The sequence below is a fragment of the Schistocerca piceifrons genome, chromosome 7, assembly GCF_021461385.2.
Source record: "Schistocerca piceifrons isolate TAMUIC-IGC-003096 chromosome 7, iqSchPice1.1, whole genome shotgun sequence".
Taxonomy (NCBI): domain Eukaryota; kingdom Metazoa; phylum Arthropoda; class Insecta; order Orthoptera; family Acrididae; genus Schistocerca; species Schistocerca piceifrons.
The window spans coordinates 350,495,768-350,516,777 of NC_060144.1; the positions used below are offsets into that span (position 1 = coordinate 350,495,768).

The 21,010-nt window shown below is 40.9% G+C and overlaps 1 protein-coding gene across 2 annotated transcripts in view; it reads left to right on the forward strand.

The window, feature by feature from the left end:
- The first annotated feature begins 519 nt into the window (after window positions 1-519).
- LOC124709110 (cytochrome P450 4C1-like) overlaps window positions 520-21,010 on the forward strand; it is a 73,350-nt gene continuing 52,859 nt past the window's right edge. For both annotated transcript variants that reach the window (XM_047240761.1, XM_047240762.1), the window contains exons 1-2: window positions 520-743; window positions 10,657-10,763. In XM_047240761.1, the coding sequence (XP_047096717.1) occupies window positions 581-743; window positions 10,657-10,763 (270 nt within the window). In that variant the 5' untranslated portion in view covers window positions 520-580. The remainder of the gene's footprint in view (window positions 744-10,656; window positions 10,764-21,010) is intronic.

Below are 21,010 nucleotides of genomic sequence, written 5' to 3' on the forward strand. Positions count from 1 at the left end.
TCCTAACACCAAGATTGTCTCTGAACAAGCACAACAAATTCCTCAGTTTTGCTGGTAGGCGACTTGAGGTCGTGTCCCGTGGGGATTTTTTTCTATTCTTTAAGCGAAGCCGCCAAAATACGGCAAGAAGTCCGTTGCAGTGGATGCCTTCGTATCTTTATTTACGTCCCCGCTTTGAACTTGCTTAGAACGGAATGCATGGCGTACCTGTCTGTCACAGTAGCCGTTCTGTTCAACATCGTCCTTACGTGCTGTAGCTCACCGGGCAGACTGTCGGTTTCAGAGGAAAACCACTTAGTCCCTAAGGGTAAATTAAGCGGGATCGAACTCGCAAATGACTGCTGTATGAAGCTAAACCAATGCTAGCAGCCGCTGCTGTGTTCACTGGTGACCCCTCCCGCGTATCCCCGACACTCAGCAGCGCGTTGTGCTAGTCCTGCGAACCAGCTGTTTTGCGGCGGTGGGGGAAGTCTGAAGGTCGGCCTCTGCCGCGCACAACTGCAGCAGTGTTAGTCCACACCTCGGCGCTCAGTCTCGTCCGTGTGTCGCTACCGGCAACATTTTGAGACGGCTCCGAGCGATGCTCGACTTAACAGCGCTTCTGTTGACGATCATCGTGGTCGCAGTGTCTGCGAGCATCATTTCCAGGAAATGGCGTTGGAGCCAGGTCGAGAAACTTCCAGGCCATGTAGCTCTGCCCCTCCTAGGGACCACTTACGTCGATTTCTTCACGAAACGTGAAGGTAAGCAGACGTTTGCGCTCTTCTTTAGTTTTCATACGTCTCTTACGGAGTGCGTACAGAGGGAATTTCTTAATATTATTCATCTTCCTTGCTATTCCAGTGGCTGACTGATGAAGAGTAAAAGATAATCTCTGCGTATTACCTTGCAACTGCAAGACCAACACCACAGTATCAGATACCTATATTTTTACTGTGCCCGCCTTGTAACGTGGTAGTGACAACGAATGTTTAAATGTTTCGTACTAACTTTAAATATTTTTGGCCCTGTATAGATCGAAAGAAGTGGTATCTGATACTCCCTGTAGAACTATTATAATCGTAGGCGGTTAAAACTGATGGTTTCCTAATAATCATCGAGAGATAATTACTGTATGATTATTTATAGATCACTCAGATTTTGTATTACGTCTTCGACTAGATACGCCAAGAGCAATGCGTTCTCGTAACAGTTAAAAAAACTAGAAGCTATACCAACACTTAATTCATTTTGTTCGGTAATGAGATTATATTTATTATTTTTTTTTAAAAAAAACTTCTAACTGAAGATGGAATGACGGTGGTTTTTAATGGGCGGCCAACTGTCCGAGCGTTATTTTCGCCTCAGAGATATCACAACGCAGCCAGTTGCATAAAAAGAAATTAATTGTTTCAATGGGAAAAATTTGAAAACTTCGATTTTCTTTCTTAAAACTTCTTTTGCATCTGAATTTGCAAATTAGTGGTCCCGCTTCACCTCTGTATTATTTAAATCTGTGCAAAATTAGAAGTATATCAACATTAAAACTGCGTTGTTATGAATGACATTTTCGATCTAAAAACATAAAAACGTGATGCTGGACCACTGATACGTTGTTATACAAGAAAATTATTACACTAGTTGGCGTGGTGTTGCGTAATAAAACAAACTGATACTCCCAGCAATTCTCTAGCCCAGGGCTTCCCAACGTGTGGTGCGCGGAACCCTTAGGGGTCCGCCGGCTCTTTCTAGGGGGTCCGCAGCCACCTTTCACCAAATCGTGTAAAATAGTGAGTAAAAGAATTGAATAAAAATGTGAAAATCAAATTCATCACTACTTTTTTCCTGTGAAAAACGTGTACTTTTACTTCAGGTCATATTCCCAAGCAGCCTTTGCGGTCCCTAAGTGAGAGCGCATACACAGTTTAGTGCCGGAGAATGCGGCTTCTGTGATCGACTGTTTCGCAACAATACGGGGGTCGTTTGTGCGCCGGCTCACGGCGCTTGATGCGCTGAAACCTATTACGCATGCGCAGAGCGAGCTTTGTTGACCAATCAGTGCTCGCTGGCTTGTATGCGGCCACAGGCATCATTAAATGTTAAACTTGCTTTGTCAGTGCACCACCTATATCATAAGTCGATTTTTGAACAGTTTATTACTTCTAACATGGATCGGTGGCTGAAGTCAGGATCATTGAAGAAGGGTGCAGTTTCTCCATCGCCTTCACAACAAGGGAAGTTTCCAGTTCAAATGAATGGAGGGCGACCAAAGGAAGAACAATCACAAGGAGCTCCACAGCCGGATTTATTATCTGAAAACACTGCAAGTACTCCATTGCTTGCAAGATCCTGTGGAAGTGGAATAACGAAGAAGCGAAAGTACAATGAAAGCTATTTAGAAATGGGCTCTATGGAGGCAAAGGAGGGTAAAGCTCAGTGTGTAATTTGTGCACGAGTCTTTCCAAACAGTTTAATGGTTCCAGTTAAATTGCACCATCATTTTGAAGGTACTCACCCAGATTTCCAGGCTAAAGACATTGATTTTTTTCAAAAGGAAGAGTGCTGAACTAGCTGGTCCTCAGTATTGCATGAAAACTCATGCAAAAACAATTAATGAAAATTCATTAAAAGCTTCTTTCTTGGTTAGTTATCGAGTGGCAAAAATAGGCAAAGCTCATACCATTGCAGAAAATCTCATAAAGCCGTGTGTTGCAGATATTGTTTTTTCCATGCCAGACGAAAAGGCAGTAAAGCTTGTATCTTCGGTGACGTTATCAAACAATACTATCAAGAAGCGCGTTGTTGAAATGTCAAATGATGTGAAAGACACTCTTGTTTCTTGCATCCAACACAATTCATTTTCTCTGCAGGTAGATGAATCCACTGATTTTGCAGGATTAGCGACTTCAATGGCTTTTGTCCGTTATGAATATTCTGGGTGTTTTGAGGAGGGCCTCGTATTGTGCAGACTACTACCTGCCAACACAACAGGTGCTGAAATATTCAGTCCATTTGATGATTTTTTAAGGACTAACGAAGTTTCATGGTCTAATTGCGTAGATGTGAGCGCAGATGGCGCAAAAGCTATGACGGATCCTACAGTTGGAGCAATAACGAAAATAAAAGAAAACGCCAAGAATTGCAGCAGTAGCCATTGTGCTCTCCACAGATATGCTTTAGCTACGAAACAAATGCCTGTTTCGTTCAAGAAAGTTTTAGACGAATCCATTCAAATCATTAACAACATGAAATCAAGACCGTTGAAGTCAAGACTTTTCACAATACTTTGTGAAGATATGGGAAGCCTTCATCGTTCCCTGCTTCTCCACACAGAGGTGAGGTGGCTCTCACGTGGGAATGCACTGTCTCGGTTGTACGAATTAAGATTGGAAGTCTTAGCTTTCCTTTATGAGCATAACACGAAATTAGCAGACCCTATTAATGACGAAAATTGGTAGTGTATACTTGCCAATTTGTCAGATATTTTCTCCAAAATTAATGAAATGAGTATTTCACTCCAAGGGCAAAGTTAAACAAAGGTCAGTTCTATCGACAAAGTTCGAGCTTTCAAGAGGAAAATCAGTTTTTAGGCAGAGAGTGTCGAGGAGGGGGAGGCTGAGTGTTTTCCTCTTCTCAAGGAGTTTTTGAAAAACAGAACATTGGCGCTTGGGAAGAATTTGTTTCATCAAATTCTGGAACATCTCCGAAGCTTGATGTCATTGTTGGAGCATTTTTTCCCAACAGCTGAAGATGAGAAGCTGCAGAAATACGAATGGGTGGTCAACCCATTCACTATGTCCAAAAAGCCAAACATTCTATCATCAAATGAATATGATTTGTTGATAGAAATTGCCACAGACCCCACCTTGAAATCAAGTTTTGACACTGACGGCTACTCACACTTTTGGATTCCGTTTGGATAGCAAGAAATACTACCCCCTTGTTGAAAAGGCAAAACGTGTACTTCTTCCGTTTGCCAAACATACATGTGTGAATCTGGATTCTCGATCTATGCTCCCCACAAAACTAAGTACCGAAGCCGTCTAGATGTGGAACCAAACATCCGTCTCCAATTGTCGAGAACTGAACCTAACTTTTCAAAATTGTGTGAGCACAAGTACCCTCAACCATCACATTAGTATTCCATTATTATTCCTGCAGACTCATCTACAGTGAAGAAGAAAACATTTTTCTTCGTAGATGCTCAGTGAATGTACCTGAGCTATAACTCTGTAGGAATTTTGTTTCTGTCTTCTATCACTTACAAAATAATTACTAATTGAATTCAGTTGGCATTGATATTATTGTTGCGAAAATTAAAATGATCTCTAAAGCTAATTTCTTTTCTTTATAGCATATTCCGTCCTCTCAGATAAAATATGGTCTGCCTATACTTCAATTACAATTACTTGTTATTACTCTGACACTATATTGTGCCAATTGGCTACGAGCATAAACAAATGAAGACTTTTCACATGCCACCTTGTAAAAGGTAAACCTCCTCTGCCAGAATTGTTTCCTTTCCGAAAAAAAGTCATACGTTCTGTGAAATGCTTTGTCTTCTTATGTAGAAATAAGAGAGTCTGTTTGTTTTCCTAATTTATTTGCAGTGAAGGCTGACTGCCACGATATAGTGTCCAAGTAGTAGTTGAAGTTGTCAGCTGTGGCTAAACTGTTACAACGCCACCTGCTAGCTGCCGGCTATGGACTGACACCTGCCGTTCAGTGGATACGCAAAGACATAAAAATAACTAGACTTTCCGAGCTGTTTACATGGGCACAAAAATCGATTGTGGAACTGGAAAATGTCTTTATACAAGCAGATTTCCAGAATCGATTTTGAAGTGTTTATCGACCAACCAAAAGCGGAAGTGCGAAGCTTACGAAATCCGGTTTTGGAAACGCCTGTAAACCGGGTGAAAGTATTCCAACACATTCCACAACAGATGTCACAATAGTCCCTTAAAGGCAATTCCTTAGCCTCTTTTCTCTCATGATGTGTTTGTATCATGGGTCTACCTCTTTTCTTCACAGTCGCGCGGAATGGCCACGCACATGTGTGTGTGTGCATGTGTGTGTGTGTGTGATCCTTAGCGGAAGTTAAACTTAGGTTAATAGTGTGTAAGACTAGGGACTGATGACATCAGCAGTTAAGTCCCATAGACTTTACATACACTTAAACATTTTTCTTCTGATTTCACGAAAAACCACACACACACACCACTGTTACGAAATATGGATGCTCCTTACACAACAGTAGCCAAACAGTGGAAGTGAGCAGACCACAAGCAGCAGCTTGTCAACAGCAAACAGTTTGGACGTGACGTTGATTGCTCTTGGAGGAAGGCAGCTCCAAAGTGTGAAATGTCAATTACCAAGTAATTTTAATCAGACTATAGTGTGTTGAACAAAGGGAGTAAATCCACTAGTAAGTGTCTGGATACAGTGGGAATTCAAATTGGATCATTAATTTCAAGTTGTTTTCATTCATTTCTAAACCAAAGACTATTGATACTTCAGGGGGGGGGGGGGGGGAGGTTCAAGGTTCATTGGGAACGTGGCACTTGCGTTACGAAGCTTTCAGTTCCCATGGGTTCCGCTCTGAAATTTAAAATTACTGTGCTCTTGACTGCCTAGGGATCCGCCATGGATTTTCGACTGAAGAAGGGATCCGCGAGCTGAAAACGTTGGGAAGCCCTGCTCTAACCATATCCAACCTACTCTTTCCATTTAACAAGAATAATACAAAAACCGGAGCAAATCCTACATGTCTCGCCCACTTTCACCCCCTTTTTTTAACCCCATTCTTAGGCATTACCCTCTACCCTGCATTCAACTCTACCACTTTTATTTTACACAATATTTGGCGCATTATAGAGAAATATATTCATCAACGTAACAATGAAAACACGTACCTTCTCGCGTATCAACAATAAAAGTGCAGAATCTTATAAATCGCCATGTTCCATGTGAGGTTTAACTCACTCAATAAAAACTCCCAATGACTCTCAAAACAGACGAAGGGGTAGCGCTTTAACTCTTTACAGTGGTTTCGATAGTCATGGTTTCGCTTCTTGCGACCACTGAGTGGTGGCGTTGTCGTCCAGTCGTCTCTGCCGTCACCACATTCTCTCAAACAGCGTAATAGATATGAAACATTACACTAAAACCACAATTAGACAAAAAACTAAAATCTGTAGGCCGAAGTGGTGTCTCGCAGCTGGGTGTATGTATGTAACAAATACAGGGCCGAAAAATTGCAGTTATCCACAGACATCGTTCTCATAGTTTCACAAAACGCGCTTATGTTTAACAGCAGATTTTAGAGGAGGAAGTTCACACGCTGACTGACTTTGTGACGGGTAAAAAATTGTGCTTCATTTTCAACGTAACCCGCTTGAGGTTAGTGAAAAACTTTTCATTGAGAGTAGATTTTATTCCACATGCCTTGAGAAAGTAATATCTGCAAAATGTTCTTCGACACCTCGCATAATCTCTTTGTTAGCTTTGAAACTTATTTATTTGTCAAACTATCTTTGTCGTAAGGAGTTTTAGCCTTCACTTATTTTCACTCATCATCCATTCCTTTATTCCATACTGTTTGGTCCAAAACACTGCGTGGTATTCCACATTGTTAAACTTGCAAATAAACAATGAGAAGAAATCCTTTTTGCTTCACAGAAATACTGATCATTACCTCTCCTCTAAACAGTTTTTGGTTCGACAGTAAAACATGGGTTCTGTGAGCTACTTCATAAATGTTTCATTGTCTATTGTCCGCTACCATAGTCATCTTTCTCACGTTCTCTTCTGCGGTTACAGTTTTTGAACGTCCTTCTGGTGGGTTATCAACAAAAGAAGAACGGAGATGTTGAATTCTATCGCCCATTTCTGTTTGAAATGAATGAGCAGACACCTAATAAGCCTTATTGACTCATGATGACTTCTTCGTAGATGATAAACAATTTTGCGATATGGTGGTATTTCATATTATCCTTTTCGAAACACGTCACTGCCGTTTTGGAACGCTGTACTGGCAGAATTAAAACAAATTTATGGTAGCCTGAACATTTTTCCCTTTGCTCTCGTGAACTAACTGTAGAAATAATGTGGCGTTCTGCGAATGAATGATATAGGAAGGCAACTGAACGTTATTTCTAATCATGATTCGCGGATTTTGTGAGACGTGGTTCACTGAGAACATTTATTACTTTCTGGGACCATGGTGTTTACAAACACTTCCGGAACCAGGACCTTGTGTGTTCTCAACAACGTTCTTTCACAGACCTGTCGAGGTTGCACACGAGCAGATCACACCGGCTCTCAAAGCAGTATTCCTACTACCTATCACATTTATCAGGAATGACGTCATCGGTTACTGTCTCGAAAACACGTCATACGAAGCAAACACGCGATAGCACGTGAGTAACGATGTACTAGGCGCGACCGCGTTCCTTAAATAAACTGACGCAATGTCGGCTGTCGTTCAAGTGAGTTATCCTTTTACAACCGCAGTTGTCGACGGCGAATTGCAACTAACAATAAACGGTAACAGGTACATCTCTGAAATGTAGACTATGATAATTATGTTTCCTATATTAACAGAGAGCATTTCCCTCCAATACAAACGTCTTTTAACATTTTAGTTCTAACAGTGATGAAGTTAAATTATATATCTTCTCTTATTCCTGTAAGTGTTTGGTAGTGCAGTACCATCGTTAATGGCATTCACAAGTTGCGACATGTCGTGAATCGAACAGTGGTCCAGTTAGTGGTACTGAATTGTAAAATTTAGTGCGTTATCACTTTGTGTTAATATGAGCAGAACAGGTTTGACATTTTGGTGCTGAAGTGCACACCTCACGACCCATCATCGTTGCTCTTACAACTCCATTCCTGCTCCTGTTTTGAACGAGCACCGAGAAGTATGTGGACCGTTTTCTCATTTGTAATCACTCCTGGGTGAATTAATTTACTGTAGCTGTTCACGAATTCCTATTTTCGTTGACTGGTGTGTAGTGTTACTAGCTTCCAAATTCTCAAGTATATTTCGCAATGAATACGTGTACATATGCATGCCTGTTTATTGGTTTCTCATGTTCATTCACGCTCTTCCTTTTAAGATCTAACGAACAGGAGTAAGTCCTTGCTTTAACCAAAACGCAACAACCCTTTTATAATATTCGCATGAAACACCTTTTTTCTTCGGTATTCCAACCCATTTGATGAGATTAGCCGCGAATCCCTCTCTTGTGCCCACCACTTAATCTGAGAATAGCACTTGCACCCTACGTCTTCAATAAGTTCTATGCTCTGTCTTATCCCACATTTTTTCGCTCTTCAAGCCCCTTTAGTACCATGGAAGTTATTCCTTGATATTTTAACGCCTGTCAAAAATCGTCTTGTCCTTTCTTCTTCTATATATTCTTCACATGTTCTTGGCCTTCCTCATATCATATCAGCACATCTAATTTCCCACAACCTCCTGTAGCGCATTTCAGACGCTTCGATTCTCTTCTTTTCCGGTTTTCCCGCAATCCATGATTAACTACTACACATTGCCCCAAACATACATCCTCAGAAATGTCTTTCTCAAATTAAGACCTATGATACATAATAATAGGAAGCTTCTTTTGAAAATGATGGAGTGCAGCAAATAATCGTCCTTTCATTTCAGGTTTTATTAAAGCAAATCTAGATTTCGGCTAGTGCCTAGCCACTATCACTGCAGTACATCATAGTTTCAATACATGTCCTAGCATGTCAGTCCCCTGTTGTTCGGGCTTCTGTCACAGTTCATTCAAGACTTTTGAATGAACTGTGACCGAAGCAATCTAGATTTGCTTTAATAAAACCTGACAGGAAAGGACGACTGATTTCTGCGCTCCATCATTTTGAAAGTCATATCATTGAGTGCTCCCACTTGCTTAAGGGAAGGTAACTTGATAAAGCTTCTTTTGGCAAGGAACCGCCCTCTGTGCCTGTGGCCATTGCTTTTCACGTCCTCCCTGCTACGTCCGTCATGTGTTTTTTGATTGCAAGATGGCAGATTTTCTTTGGTTTGTCTGTTTTGTGGACCGAAAATTGGATGTTAAGTTTTTCGCTAATCTGATTTCTGCTGCTTCTCTTTCTTCGATTTACTCTAAATCAATGACGTGTGCTCGTTACACGACAATCCATTCAATGTTTCCCACAGTTCATCGTCTTTCACGGAGCATAACAATGTCATCAACTCATCTGACCATTGACATCCTTTCATATTGAATTCTATCCACTCCTGAACTTTTCTTTTATGTCCAACATTGCTTCCCCGATGTATAAATTAAACAGTATGGGCGAAAAACTACAAATGGCTCTGACCACTATGGGACTTAACATCTGAGGTCATCAGTCCCGTAGAACTTAGAACTACTTTAAACTAACGAACCTAAGGACATCACACACATCGATGCCCGAGGCAGGATTCGAACCTGCGACCGTAGCAGTCGCGCGGTTCAGGACTGTAGCGCCTAGAACCGCCCGGTCACCGCGGCCGGTGAAAAACTACATCCCTGTCATAGAATATCTATTCGAAGCACATGTTTGTTGTTTTTGGTGTTGTTGTTGTTGATGTTGCTGTTGCACTTCTCCCTTATTCATTTTAGTTTCTCCTTCAGGAGGGAAAATGATATCGAATGAATAAAATGTTTAGTGCACAATTTTACATTTGTCTTGAATTGGGCCATAAGTATCTTTCAGTGGCGTAAAACGACTCGACTTTGTCCTCACTTGTAATGTTGGAGCAAATGCAAACACGCATCCACAAAACACACGAATGTATAGACAGAAATGCGAAAGAAAGGAGTAACTGTGAAATCTATTACCTGATCGAAAAATAATTAATTCTTTTCTTGAGTTAAATAATAGAAAAATGCACCACTTTTTGCAATCTTAGCACAACGCGTTTCGAAAATTTGTTCTCCTTTTAAGTGCATTTGTTTAGATAAACATTTTTTGTGTTGTCTGTATGTGTGATTTTCTGCCTCTCTTGCACTGTAGTTGTCTTTTTGGTTGTATATTGCAATCAGAAATTCGGAAACATGAATCTTGGAACTTTTTTATATGCTAATGGTAGAGATAGTAATTTTGTTTTTCTTCTTACAATTACAGTGCCTCCACCATCACACAGAATATCACACATACGCAAATCATCCAGTGCACTGTTTGTTTTTGTTATCAAAACCAGCTACAATGATATTAAGACGGTATGGTTTCACAAAGCGTTTCAGTGCTGTCAGATGTATTACATTTTCTGAAGATTACATGTTGTATGTTAAGTTGTCAGTTATAAAATTTATTTTACCATTATTGAATACTAAATTATGTTTATATTTTGTTGTAGATGTTGAGTAGATTCATTAAGATAATGTACATGTTTATGGAAATTACTGAACTGTCACCTGTTTGTGAAACATTTGAAAAAATTAACTGATTCGCTATCTAGTTTGTGACTGTGCACGGTTTGCACGAAAAAATAAGTAAGTGGTGCAGTTTTTCATTATGTAAATCATGAACGTCACAGCTGCAGACTTTTCAAAAACATTGATTGTGATGAACGAAAATAAATTCCCTTCCCACACAATTACTAGAGTAGTTGTTGAAGTATTGTAAGTTTCACATGATTTTTTTTTGTTGCAGACCGAGTTCGGTCCTTTGACGAGGTGTGCAATAAGTTTGGGCCCATCTTTCGGTTGTGGTTAGGTCCTTACCCAGTGGTACAGATATCAAAGCCAGAATACATGGAGGTAAGTGCAAGTTGTGACTCCAGTTTCCGGGAAGCACTGCAAGTGATCCTTGCTTTAATCATAAACACATGTCCAAGCGATTCCACATGTTATCTTTACATAAATAAAAGTATTATCTTCTCAACAATCTTCAAATCGTGAGCTACACCATTAATTTTTATTCACTCATGGCACTTTTGTTGCTTATGTATGTGGTCACTTTCAGAACTCAAATCAGTCATCAGATTAACTAATTTAATACGACTGAATTTTGAACTGCTGGTGTATCCCTGTATCACCACAATAAAATAAAAACAGTGAATGGTTGTAGGAGTGTGAACGAGAACAGTGGCGTATTTAAATTTACAAAATAGTGACAAGTTTTTATTAATCCTTTTATAAATACAATGAAACGGATAAACCTTACAAAAAAAAAATCAGAAATCAGAAAAGGGATGGTGTTTGAATGGCAAAGCATTTATTTGGGGGGAAACCATACAAATTCTCCCATGATTTAATCCCTTTTACAACACAATCTGACTTTGTTTACATGAATCCAGTGTGAGGCCCAATTCTATTCAAATGCAATCAACTACGACTAAGTGCAGCACAAACTATGGTTCACAGAGAACAGGGAGCTGTGAATATCATTTAACAAACCTCCGCCGGTGCAGCAATACCTTACCCTTTCCCCTTGATTCAGGCTGCCTCAGAAAACGGTACTCTCTTGTCGATGAGCGGCACGCTGCTGCAGCTCTTAACGTTCTGATGCGTCCATGAAAACTTGCAAATTATGCAGACTGGCGTTCTGATTATTAGAACGCGCGAAACCTAGCTACCAGACCCCTGAAATCCCGGCAGATTACAGTATGAGGTGCACCCACTCGCTGGTCTGGCCAAACAATTTGACTTCCAGGCACGACGGCACGCATGGAATTGTCAAACGCCAGATGGCCGACTCAGGACGTATAAGTTCACCCTCATGACACACGATATGTTCGAGATGGTATATAGTTCCACTGTTTGTACAGTGGAAACTGCCACTGGCTCTTAGTCCACCACAAGTCGCAGACCACAAGTCTCACCCTCTAGGGAAAGACCTGAAGTTCTACACCAGAAGACGAAGAAGCCAAAGAATCACAATCACTTTCCACCAAGCCTCGGTACAGAAGCCGAATTAGCAGAAGAAAGCCGCCTCCACATTGTACAAACAAATCAAACTATCCTCTGCTCATTGAATCTCCCCTCTTGACTATTTTGCTGGCCTCGTAGCCAATCCAGATACAAGACCGGGGTTCTCACGTTGGCGAAGCAAGTCTCTGCTTTGGATATCCTAAGAGGAACCGATCTGCGACTCAGAATCTCTCTTGTCTGAAAAAAGAAGACTTTAGACTAGGGAGGCGTCGTTCTCACGGTAAGCATGGCCATGTTTCGGCAAAAAACTCTACCTATTAGAGACCACAGTCCCTCATTTACGAAGAGTTTTAATCTTTCCAGACTGACCATTTCCAATTTCTGAAAGAAGGCAGTTAAGCTTTCCAGACAGTCGTAACTGTGAGCTGTATGTTCTTGCTCCTCGCTTAAAGAACCTGGCGAATTTCTGGTGTCAGGGGCGTTACAATCTTGAACTTCCTAAGACACGTTCACAAGCTGCTCTGTTTGTATCGTCCCAGCTTCTATCATGAGAATGCTTCCAGTTTAATGACCATGCCAAAGCTCAGATTGCAGCCATATCTCATAAATGGCTTCCTCTACCCACTTTCTACCAACTGGCTGACTTCACGACAGTCTGTTGCCTGGCCCAGGTAAAATGTTTTGTGATTCGATGCCGTCTTACTCCAGGCCTAAGTGGGAAGAGTGGAGTGCCATGGCCCAAAGTCCCTCTGCAGGTACAGTTCACAGAGTGCTGCTTCCCCAAAGCACTCTTACAGCCAAATAGCTGGACGCAACATTTACGGCCTACAATTCATCTTTCCTCCTGTTCTCTGTCGCCTCCACTACTGTCCCTTGGGTACAAGCTCTCTACAGGCTACACATGCAGTTATATGAACATTCTACTTACAATTTTCTCATGTAAAAAGTCATAAATCACACACACCAAATGTAGTATAGGGGAACAGTGCAGTTAAAGTGAGTGAGTGGCGTGCCACCTCTCAGCATTACGTACATTACATATTATTCTTTTCAACGACTGTGTACTGTCCTCACCAGGAATTTTTTGCCCCATTATTGAATGAAGTATCCATCGTATATGTTTGACAGGCATTTCAGGTGTTGTCAGAATTATGTGAATAAGAAACACCTTTTGATGTATCTGGCAAATTTTTGTTTGTTGGACGACAGCATTGTCGCAAAACACAATGAGAGTGGGAAGTTCTGACTATGTAAGCAAAATCTCAGTCATAAACTTTCCATGTGTCCTCATAGACCCGTCTAAGTCTTACTCTGGGGCTGACACACCAATCCAGTCCACACAATCTGTTAAATAAAACATCATCATTTTGTAATAAATCAAACTAATCATCCACATGTGGGACAGGAGGGCATGGATAATGAAAGCATCGTTGTATGCACAATTGTTTAACGTATATGAAGAGAAATGGCTAATTTTATTGTACTTACTGTTGAAACAAAGTTGAGAGGCTTACCGTAGGGCCCTATCCAAAATCCACAGGACCTTTAAAGGTCCACCTAGCAACCTAGTACCACATGTGTCAGGTGACCTCGATAAAGTTTGAGGAATTACAGAAGTAAGTTGACAGGAATAATATAATATCAGGATTTAATCGGTTCAATTTAAGAAGAATGTACCGTTTTGATCTATTTGACAATGCGAACGGAATGAAACACTGTTTGGTACCATCTGCAATCAATAACAAAGAAAGGTTGACTTAATTATGGAAACGACATATGTGAGCTGTCCGAAATCCTGGAGGAACAATATTTAGGGCCTTCCGGGGTGGCCGAGCGGTTCTAGGCGCTACATTCCGGAACCGCGTGACTGCTACAGTCGCAGGTTCGAATCCTGCCTCGGGCATGGATGTGTGTGATGTCCTTAGGTTAGTTAGGTTTAAGTAGTTCTAAGTTCTAGGGGACGGATGACCTTAAAAGTTAAGTCCCATAGTGCTGAGAGCCATTTGAACCATTATTTAGGCAGATACATCCAAGAAAAAGAATGTAAGGACCTACTTGAATCAACAGAACATAACAAAGGGCCATCTAGTCACATATGGGTGGAATCGCAAAGAGATTTCGACTAATTTAAGGAATTAAGCCGTTGCAAAACCATCTGAAATCGTGGAATGCATTGTGTAAATAACCTGAACACTTGTAAGGGCACATACATCGATGCTGTCCCTGACACACCAATGTACCCTTACCCATCTTTGGTCCAGTGAGGTAGCATCACTGACGGGGAAGCCACCTTGTGCTAGAAAGGTGCTGCTTTGCATCCACCGTCTGCTTTGGTGGTGCGTAGGTCGGTTTCTCCCCCCCCCCCCCCCAACATCCCCCACCCCTACCTACTGGGCTTCATAAAGAGAGGATCGCGAGTATGCATGTTGTGCGCGGTTGGTTATAAATGTCTTTCCTTTGTTTGGAACTGAGGTTATTAAAAGTCAGAGAATGATTTATAAACTAAAGCTCACCTTTAACAACTTGCTAGCAATGGCTAACTTGGTTCAAACGGTGTTAAACGAATGATTATTAGCTGAGTGAATGTGATAAGGCTCGTCGGAGAGATAAGCTTGCTTGTCTTTAATAACAAATCGAGTGCGACCAAACACGTGCGAACTTCATCGAACCTCATCATACTGATGATAACATTTTGGTGTAGTTTTAATTAGAATTATTGGAATTATAGATAGACTTCCTATGAAAAGTCAGACAGCGAAAATACGCGAGTCAACTCAATATAAAGGAGGAGGCAACGTACACACTATTACCTCTAGCTAGCCACAACATTCTAATGGCGCTGAGCAGCAGGTTAAACTTACCCAGGCTGTCTTCCTGCAACCAGACCCAAGAAACGTGTGTCCAAGCATATCTAATTTCTGTCCTGCGCAAACCTGTGGGATTATGAAATTTCCTAGCTAATTATAACTAATATTACTTGTAAAAGCAAGAAAGGCGCCGGTGTAAACATGGCATCAACCAAAGGTGTCAGTCATTTCTCTCATTCTCTCTTAGATGTTGCTGTATGCAAGCAAATAGGACACGCCGCCCGGGGGTGGCCAAGCGGTTCTAAGCGCTACAGTTTAGAACCGCGCAACCGCTAGTCTCAAGTCGACAATGTTTTGATTTTTTTTCAGAGTTGCTTCCAAAAGTCAGAACTGCCTCTCCGTTGGTCTTTACCTTTCCTAAAATGAAACTTATTGTCAATTTAACATCGTCAGTTTTCTTTTCCATTCTTCTGTGTATTGTACTTGTCAGCAATCTGGATTCATTGCGCTGTAAAGGTAAAATGTGCGATTATTATCGCAATTGCCATCTCTTGCTATCTTCGGAAACGTGTGATGCTGTTTTTCCGAAAGTTTGATAGTATATCGCCAGTTCTACACATTCTGCACACCAACGGGAATAATCGTTTTGTTGAGACTTTCCTCAACGGTTTTACAAATTCCGATGAAATGTTATCTATCTCTTCCGCCTTATTTGCTCTTAAGTCTTCCAACGCTCTTTTAAAATCAAATACTTGATCCCCTTTTTCTTCCCTATCAACTCCTGTTTCTTCTTCTATCACATCATCAGTAAGTCCACCCCTCACAGAGGCTCTTAATGTCCTCTTGTCCACCTATATCCTCTCTCTCTTTCATTTAAAAGTGGAATTCCCTTTCCCATTCTTTGATTTTTTCTATATGCTGAGTCCGTCCTTCCCACAAACATTTCTTTTATGATTTCTTCACATTTTTCACGCATCCTTTTCACCTTAACTTTCCTGCACTTCCTGTTTATTTCATTCCCATGTGACTTATTTGTCTGTATTCCACAATTTCCCTAAAAAATTTGTTGCTTACTTCTTTTGTCGAAACTGAATTATTTATTCTGTTACCCATTGGTTACCTCGCAGCTACCTTCCTTGTAACTACGTTTTTCCTTGCAACTTCTAATGAGTGCCCTTTCTTAGAGATGTCCGTTCCTCTTCAACTGAACTGCTTAGTGAGCTATTCATTATAGCAATATTTACACCCTTGACCAAAAGTATTAAGCACCCTAGGTAGCTCTGAGTGGTTGTGAAAACTAAGAAAATTAAATAAATAGAAACAATTTGTTCGAGTTTATAGTATTTATTAGTAATACAAATCAATATTTCGTGGGTCCACCTTTTGCCCTTATTACAGCAGAAATTGTTTTTGATAGAGAGTACACTAGTTTTTTACAATCTTACACACTTACGGTGCTTCCACTCAAGTCTCAAGTGCTCTTTTAATTCTTCTTTTGACTTAATTGTGTGTCGCCTGACTTTGCGCTTCAATAAATCCCATAAATGCTCTTATGGGGTTCAGACCAGTCCAGGCGCGGACAGATTTATGGCAGGTTGCGTCATCGTGCTAGAATTTAAGGCCATCCATGAACGTAACACCAAAAAGTGTTGTTAAAGAGGGCAGTAAAGCAGATTCTAGGACGCCTATGTACTTTGTGGAATCCATCGGCCTTCACATACGACCATTTGTCCAACTCCTACAGCGTTCATGCAGCCCCAGATCATGACGACCCTGCACCGTGTTTTACGGTAGGTACCAGACACTTTTTGGGATATACTCCTCACACATCCGGCGTCGGACACAGGTCACACCGGGTTATCAAATATCTGAAGTGAGAGTAAATACGGGAGAGAATTCTTTCATGAGTTTTAAATTAATTAATTTCGTTTTTTAGCCATATTGTTACGTGTTGTTATTGCATCAAGTTGGTGAACCACCTACGAATGTTAGCTTAGTCAGACTACATGATACTGTATCTGTCTTGATCGGTGAATGTCTGGTGTTTTAGAGCCCACTCATAACGGCCTTTCTACTCTTGTCAGAGGTCCACGGCTTCTTCCTGGTTTACAGCCTTTATACCTGCTCCTTGACGTCATCTACGAGAGGTGCGAGCAGATATAGTTAAAACTTTCATGAAACTCAGCAGCAGAGGTCTAAAGAGGTTTTCTTCCCATTTTTTAATGACACACATACTACATTCGGTCCTCACTGTCTATTGTGATTCACTTTCACCCGGTTCTGGGCCTATTAAAGTGCTACCCGGGCACAGCGATCCTCTTAGTAGCATATTATACAGATATGCCTGAACATTTCACAGTTTTCTAATCTCCACTTGCGATTTCCCTTGCTCCTGCAAAGGCTTTATCTGCACTCGTTTTTCTTAACTAAGTTCGTTCCTCTTAGGGGTGATGCGGCAGTATCACCGGTGTCTCACATCTAAACAGGAAAAGAGCACAAGATTAGAGATATGTGTTCACAAGGAGCGAGTGTAACGAAATGATTACTACTCAACAGAACATCCAAATAACAAATTTTACTACACCACATATTTTATTGGTGGCTTTCAGGTGGATCATTGTTTCTTGGCCTTTTTCGGTGCCGTCAAACCACTTTTAACCAAAGGTTTTATTTTCTGATATGTATATCGCAAACGTGGAGAATTTCTAGGGTCGTCAAGGGTGTAATAACCTCGAAGAATTTCAAGCAAGTCCCTTCTTTCCTTATCATTTCCGCATTAAAGTTCTTTGCGCAGTGATTCTTCCTAATTAGTCTCTTAAACCTCAGCCTACTGTTCATTATCTCTAAATTGTAGATCTGAGTCTATACCTGGTCCTGGGTGCGCCTTACGATCCAGGATCTGAATTCGTAATTTCTGTCTGACCATGCTGTAATGTAACTGGGATCTTCTCGTATCTCTCGGCCTTTTACTTGTATACCTCCTCCCCTTTTGTGATTCTTGAACAGAGTACTCGCTTGTTAGTAGCTGAAATTTATTACAAAAATCAATTAGTTTTTTCTTTCCTCTCTCATTCCTACTACTAAGCCAATATTTCTGTAACTCTTTCTTCTGCTTCTTCCCCTACAACCACATAACCGCTTTCCAGTCCCCCATGACTCAGATACTTTCTCTCTCTACGTCTCGTTCTTGCGACGGCATGTGTAACTGAACTATTGTCGTCGTTGTTGCTGTGCTATCGATTCCGATGAGAACAACCCTGATACTGAAATCTTCACAGTAACTCACTCTCTGTCCTAACTCCCTATTTATAACTAATGCTACTCCCGTTACACCGTTTTCTGCTGCCGTTCTTATTACCTTATACTCATGTGATCAGAAACCTTTGTCTTCTTTCCATTTCAACCATAGACTCCTTAAGCACACATATACTAGTCTTAACATTTGCCTTTTCAGATTTTCTATCTTCGCTACCATGTTAAAACTTCTAATATTCCAGGCCCCAACTCGTAGAACGTTATCCTTTCGTTGTATATTCGATCCCTTTCCCACGGTTATCTCACCCTTGGCAATCCCCTCTCGCAGATACAAATAGGGGAAGAGTTGAGAATGTTTTGGTTGTGGAGAGTCATCATGACACTTTTTCAATTACAGGTCACATTTCCAGTGAGTACACGTTAGATTATCTTCAGTGCAGTGATTTCTGTTGCCTCCTTGCAACCTCAAGCCATTGATCACTGCTGATTCTTCCGCTTTTGGAGGGGCAGTTTCCCAAGCAAGGGCAAGAGAGTGCCCCGTGGATGACATTTGGCCCTGGATGTATGATAAGGGAGGGTGTCATGAACTAGAAGCTGCCTCCGCCATGTTAATAGAGTCAAATATTAGCTTCCGGTGGAAGTGTTCTGATAAAATATAGAAGCTTGCATCATTTACAGGTATATTAGTCGTTCTAATTATAGTCTAATGTGTAAAGGAATCACATTTCATTCGCAGGTCGACCCGTTCAACCTATATATTCTTTCATATACACGAATTTTAGTTGTAGTGTTACTTTTATTGTAATGATTTTATTTCCGTAATTTGACTTACGATTTCCTATCGACACGACTCAAAAAGCGCTGTGAGAAGGAAACATTGCAATTCGTGCAGACATAGCAACCTATGTTCTCAGTATTTTCGCGAAGAGGAAAACTGCTGGATTACCACATCACATACTTGGCTTCTTGGTTATTCGAAACGTATAACATAAAGAAAATTACATAACGAGGCCAAATGCGTCGTATTACTGGATCAAATATGCCTTTAAGACCAGAAAAAAGTCCGAGAATGCCTTCCTTACACTGTGTTATCCACGAAATCAGTGTAATATTTACTATTTTAAACAACTTTTGCGTGGACACGGCGTAAATTAAGAACAAGAGACAATTGAAAACAGCAGTTTGCTAATGTTTAAGGCCTACAAACGTGTATTGATTTTTAATGGCAACGTACAGTGTGAGACTCTAGCAGCACTTCCCCTTATCGTACATTCATGACATTGCCTCAGAATTATTTAAATCCTTGGGAAAGCTCATCATCACAAAATCTTTCCACGTGGCGTGCTAGATATATGAGACAAGGGAAATATGCTCAGAATTCAGGAAGAATATAACAGTTCAAAAATGGCTCTCAGCACTATGGGACTTAACATCTGAGGTCATCAGTCCCCTAGAACTTAGAACTACTTAAACCTAACTAACCTAAGGACATCACACACATCCATGTCCGAGGCAGGATTCGTACCTGCGACCGTAGCGGTTGCGCGGTTCCAGAGTGAAGCGCCTAGAGCCGCTCGGCCACACCGGCCGGCGAATATAACAGTTCCAATTCCAAAGAGGACAGGTGCTGACACATGTAAATGTTACTGAACCCTCAGTTTAATAAGTAATGCTTGATAATTATTGTCACTAATTACTTACAAAAAGAACAGAAATACTGGGGGACAATGACTTATGGGAAGAACAGTTTGGGTTCCGAGGAAATGCGGGTAGAGGCGAGACAAAATTTACCCTACAACTTATCCTTGAAAACAAATTGAAGAAAGCTAAACAGACGTTTATAGCTTGTGGAGATATCTAGATATTTCATGATAATATTGACTACAATACACTCTTTGAAATTTTGAGGGTAACAGAGGTAAAGTACAGGAAGTGAAAGGTTATTAACTTCGACGGAAACCAGACTGTAGTTATAAGTATCTAAAGACATCAACGAGAAGCCACAGTTGAGATGGGAACGAGACAGAGTTGTAATTACCCCGATGTTATTCAGTCTGCACATCGAGCTAACGGTGAAGGAAACCAAGGAGAAACTGAAATTGAAGTTCAGATAGAAGAAATAAAAACTTTGCGGTCTGGTGATGACATTGTAAATCTTTCATAGTGGGTAAAATACTTCAAACAGCAGTTGAACAAAATGGATGGTGTCTAGAAAACTTATTCCATTATGAACATCGACAAAAGTAAAACAAGAGTATGGAATAGAGGAATAGCGTTGAATTAAATAAGGCGATGCTGAGGGAACTGGATTAGAAAATGAGACACTAAATGTAGCAGATGAGTTTTGCTACTGGAGCATCAAAATAACTGACGAGGTCAAGTGGAGAGGATGTAAAATGCTAATCGGTAACATCACGAAAGGTATTTCTGAAAAACAGGAATTTATTAACGCATAATATTAATTAAAACGTTAGGAAATCTTGTCTGAAGATATTTGTCTGAAGTCTGGCCTTGTATGGAAGTGAAACGTGGAGAAAAAGCGGTTCAGACACGAGAGTACTACTCGCAGCTTTCGAAACGTGTTTCTATAGAAGAATGCTGAAGATAAGATGTGTACATCGAGTACCTGATGAAGAATTACAAGATCAGTTGAGTAAAAAAGAAATGTGTGGTACAATTTGACTAAAAGATGGGATGAGCTGGTAACACTGGTCTTAAGGCATCGAGGCAGTAGAGGGAAGTGTGTGTTAGGTGTAAGGCGGGAGGGGGGGGGGGGGGAGGGGATCAATGCGGGGATTGGGGGTATGGCAGAGGGAGACCAAGTTTGATGAATACAGTAAGTAAGTACTGTACGTTCAGATGGCTGTAGGTTGTGGTAATTCTGTAGAGACGAGGGGCTCGCACAAAGCAGACCAGCGTGGAGAACTTCATCGATCTAGTCCTCGAACTGAAGACCACAACAACAACTTCCTCCATTGCGTTCTAAATTGGTGATAAACAGTTATAATAGGAAAGCATTGACTCCGTTATTTACACTCAACACGTACTTCTGGCCTTAAACAGCCATAGATA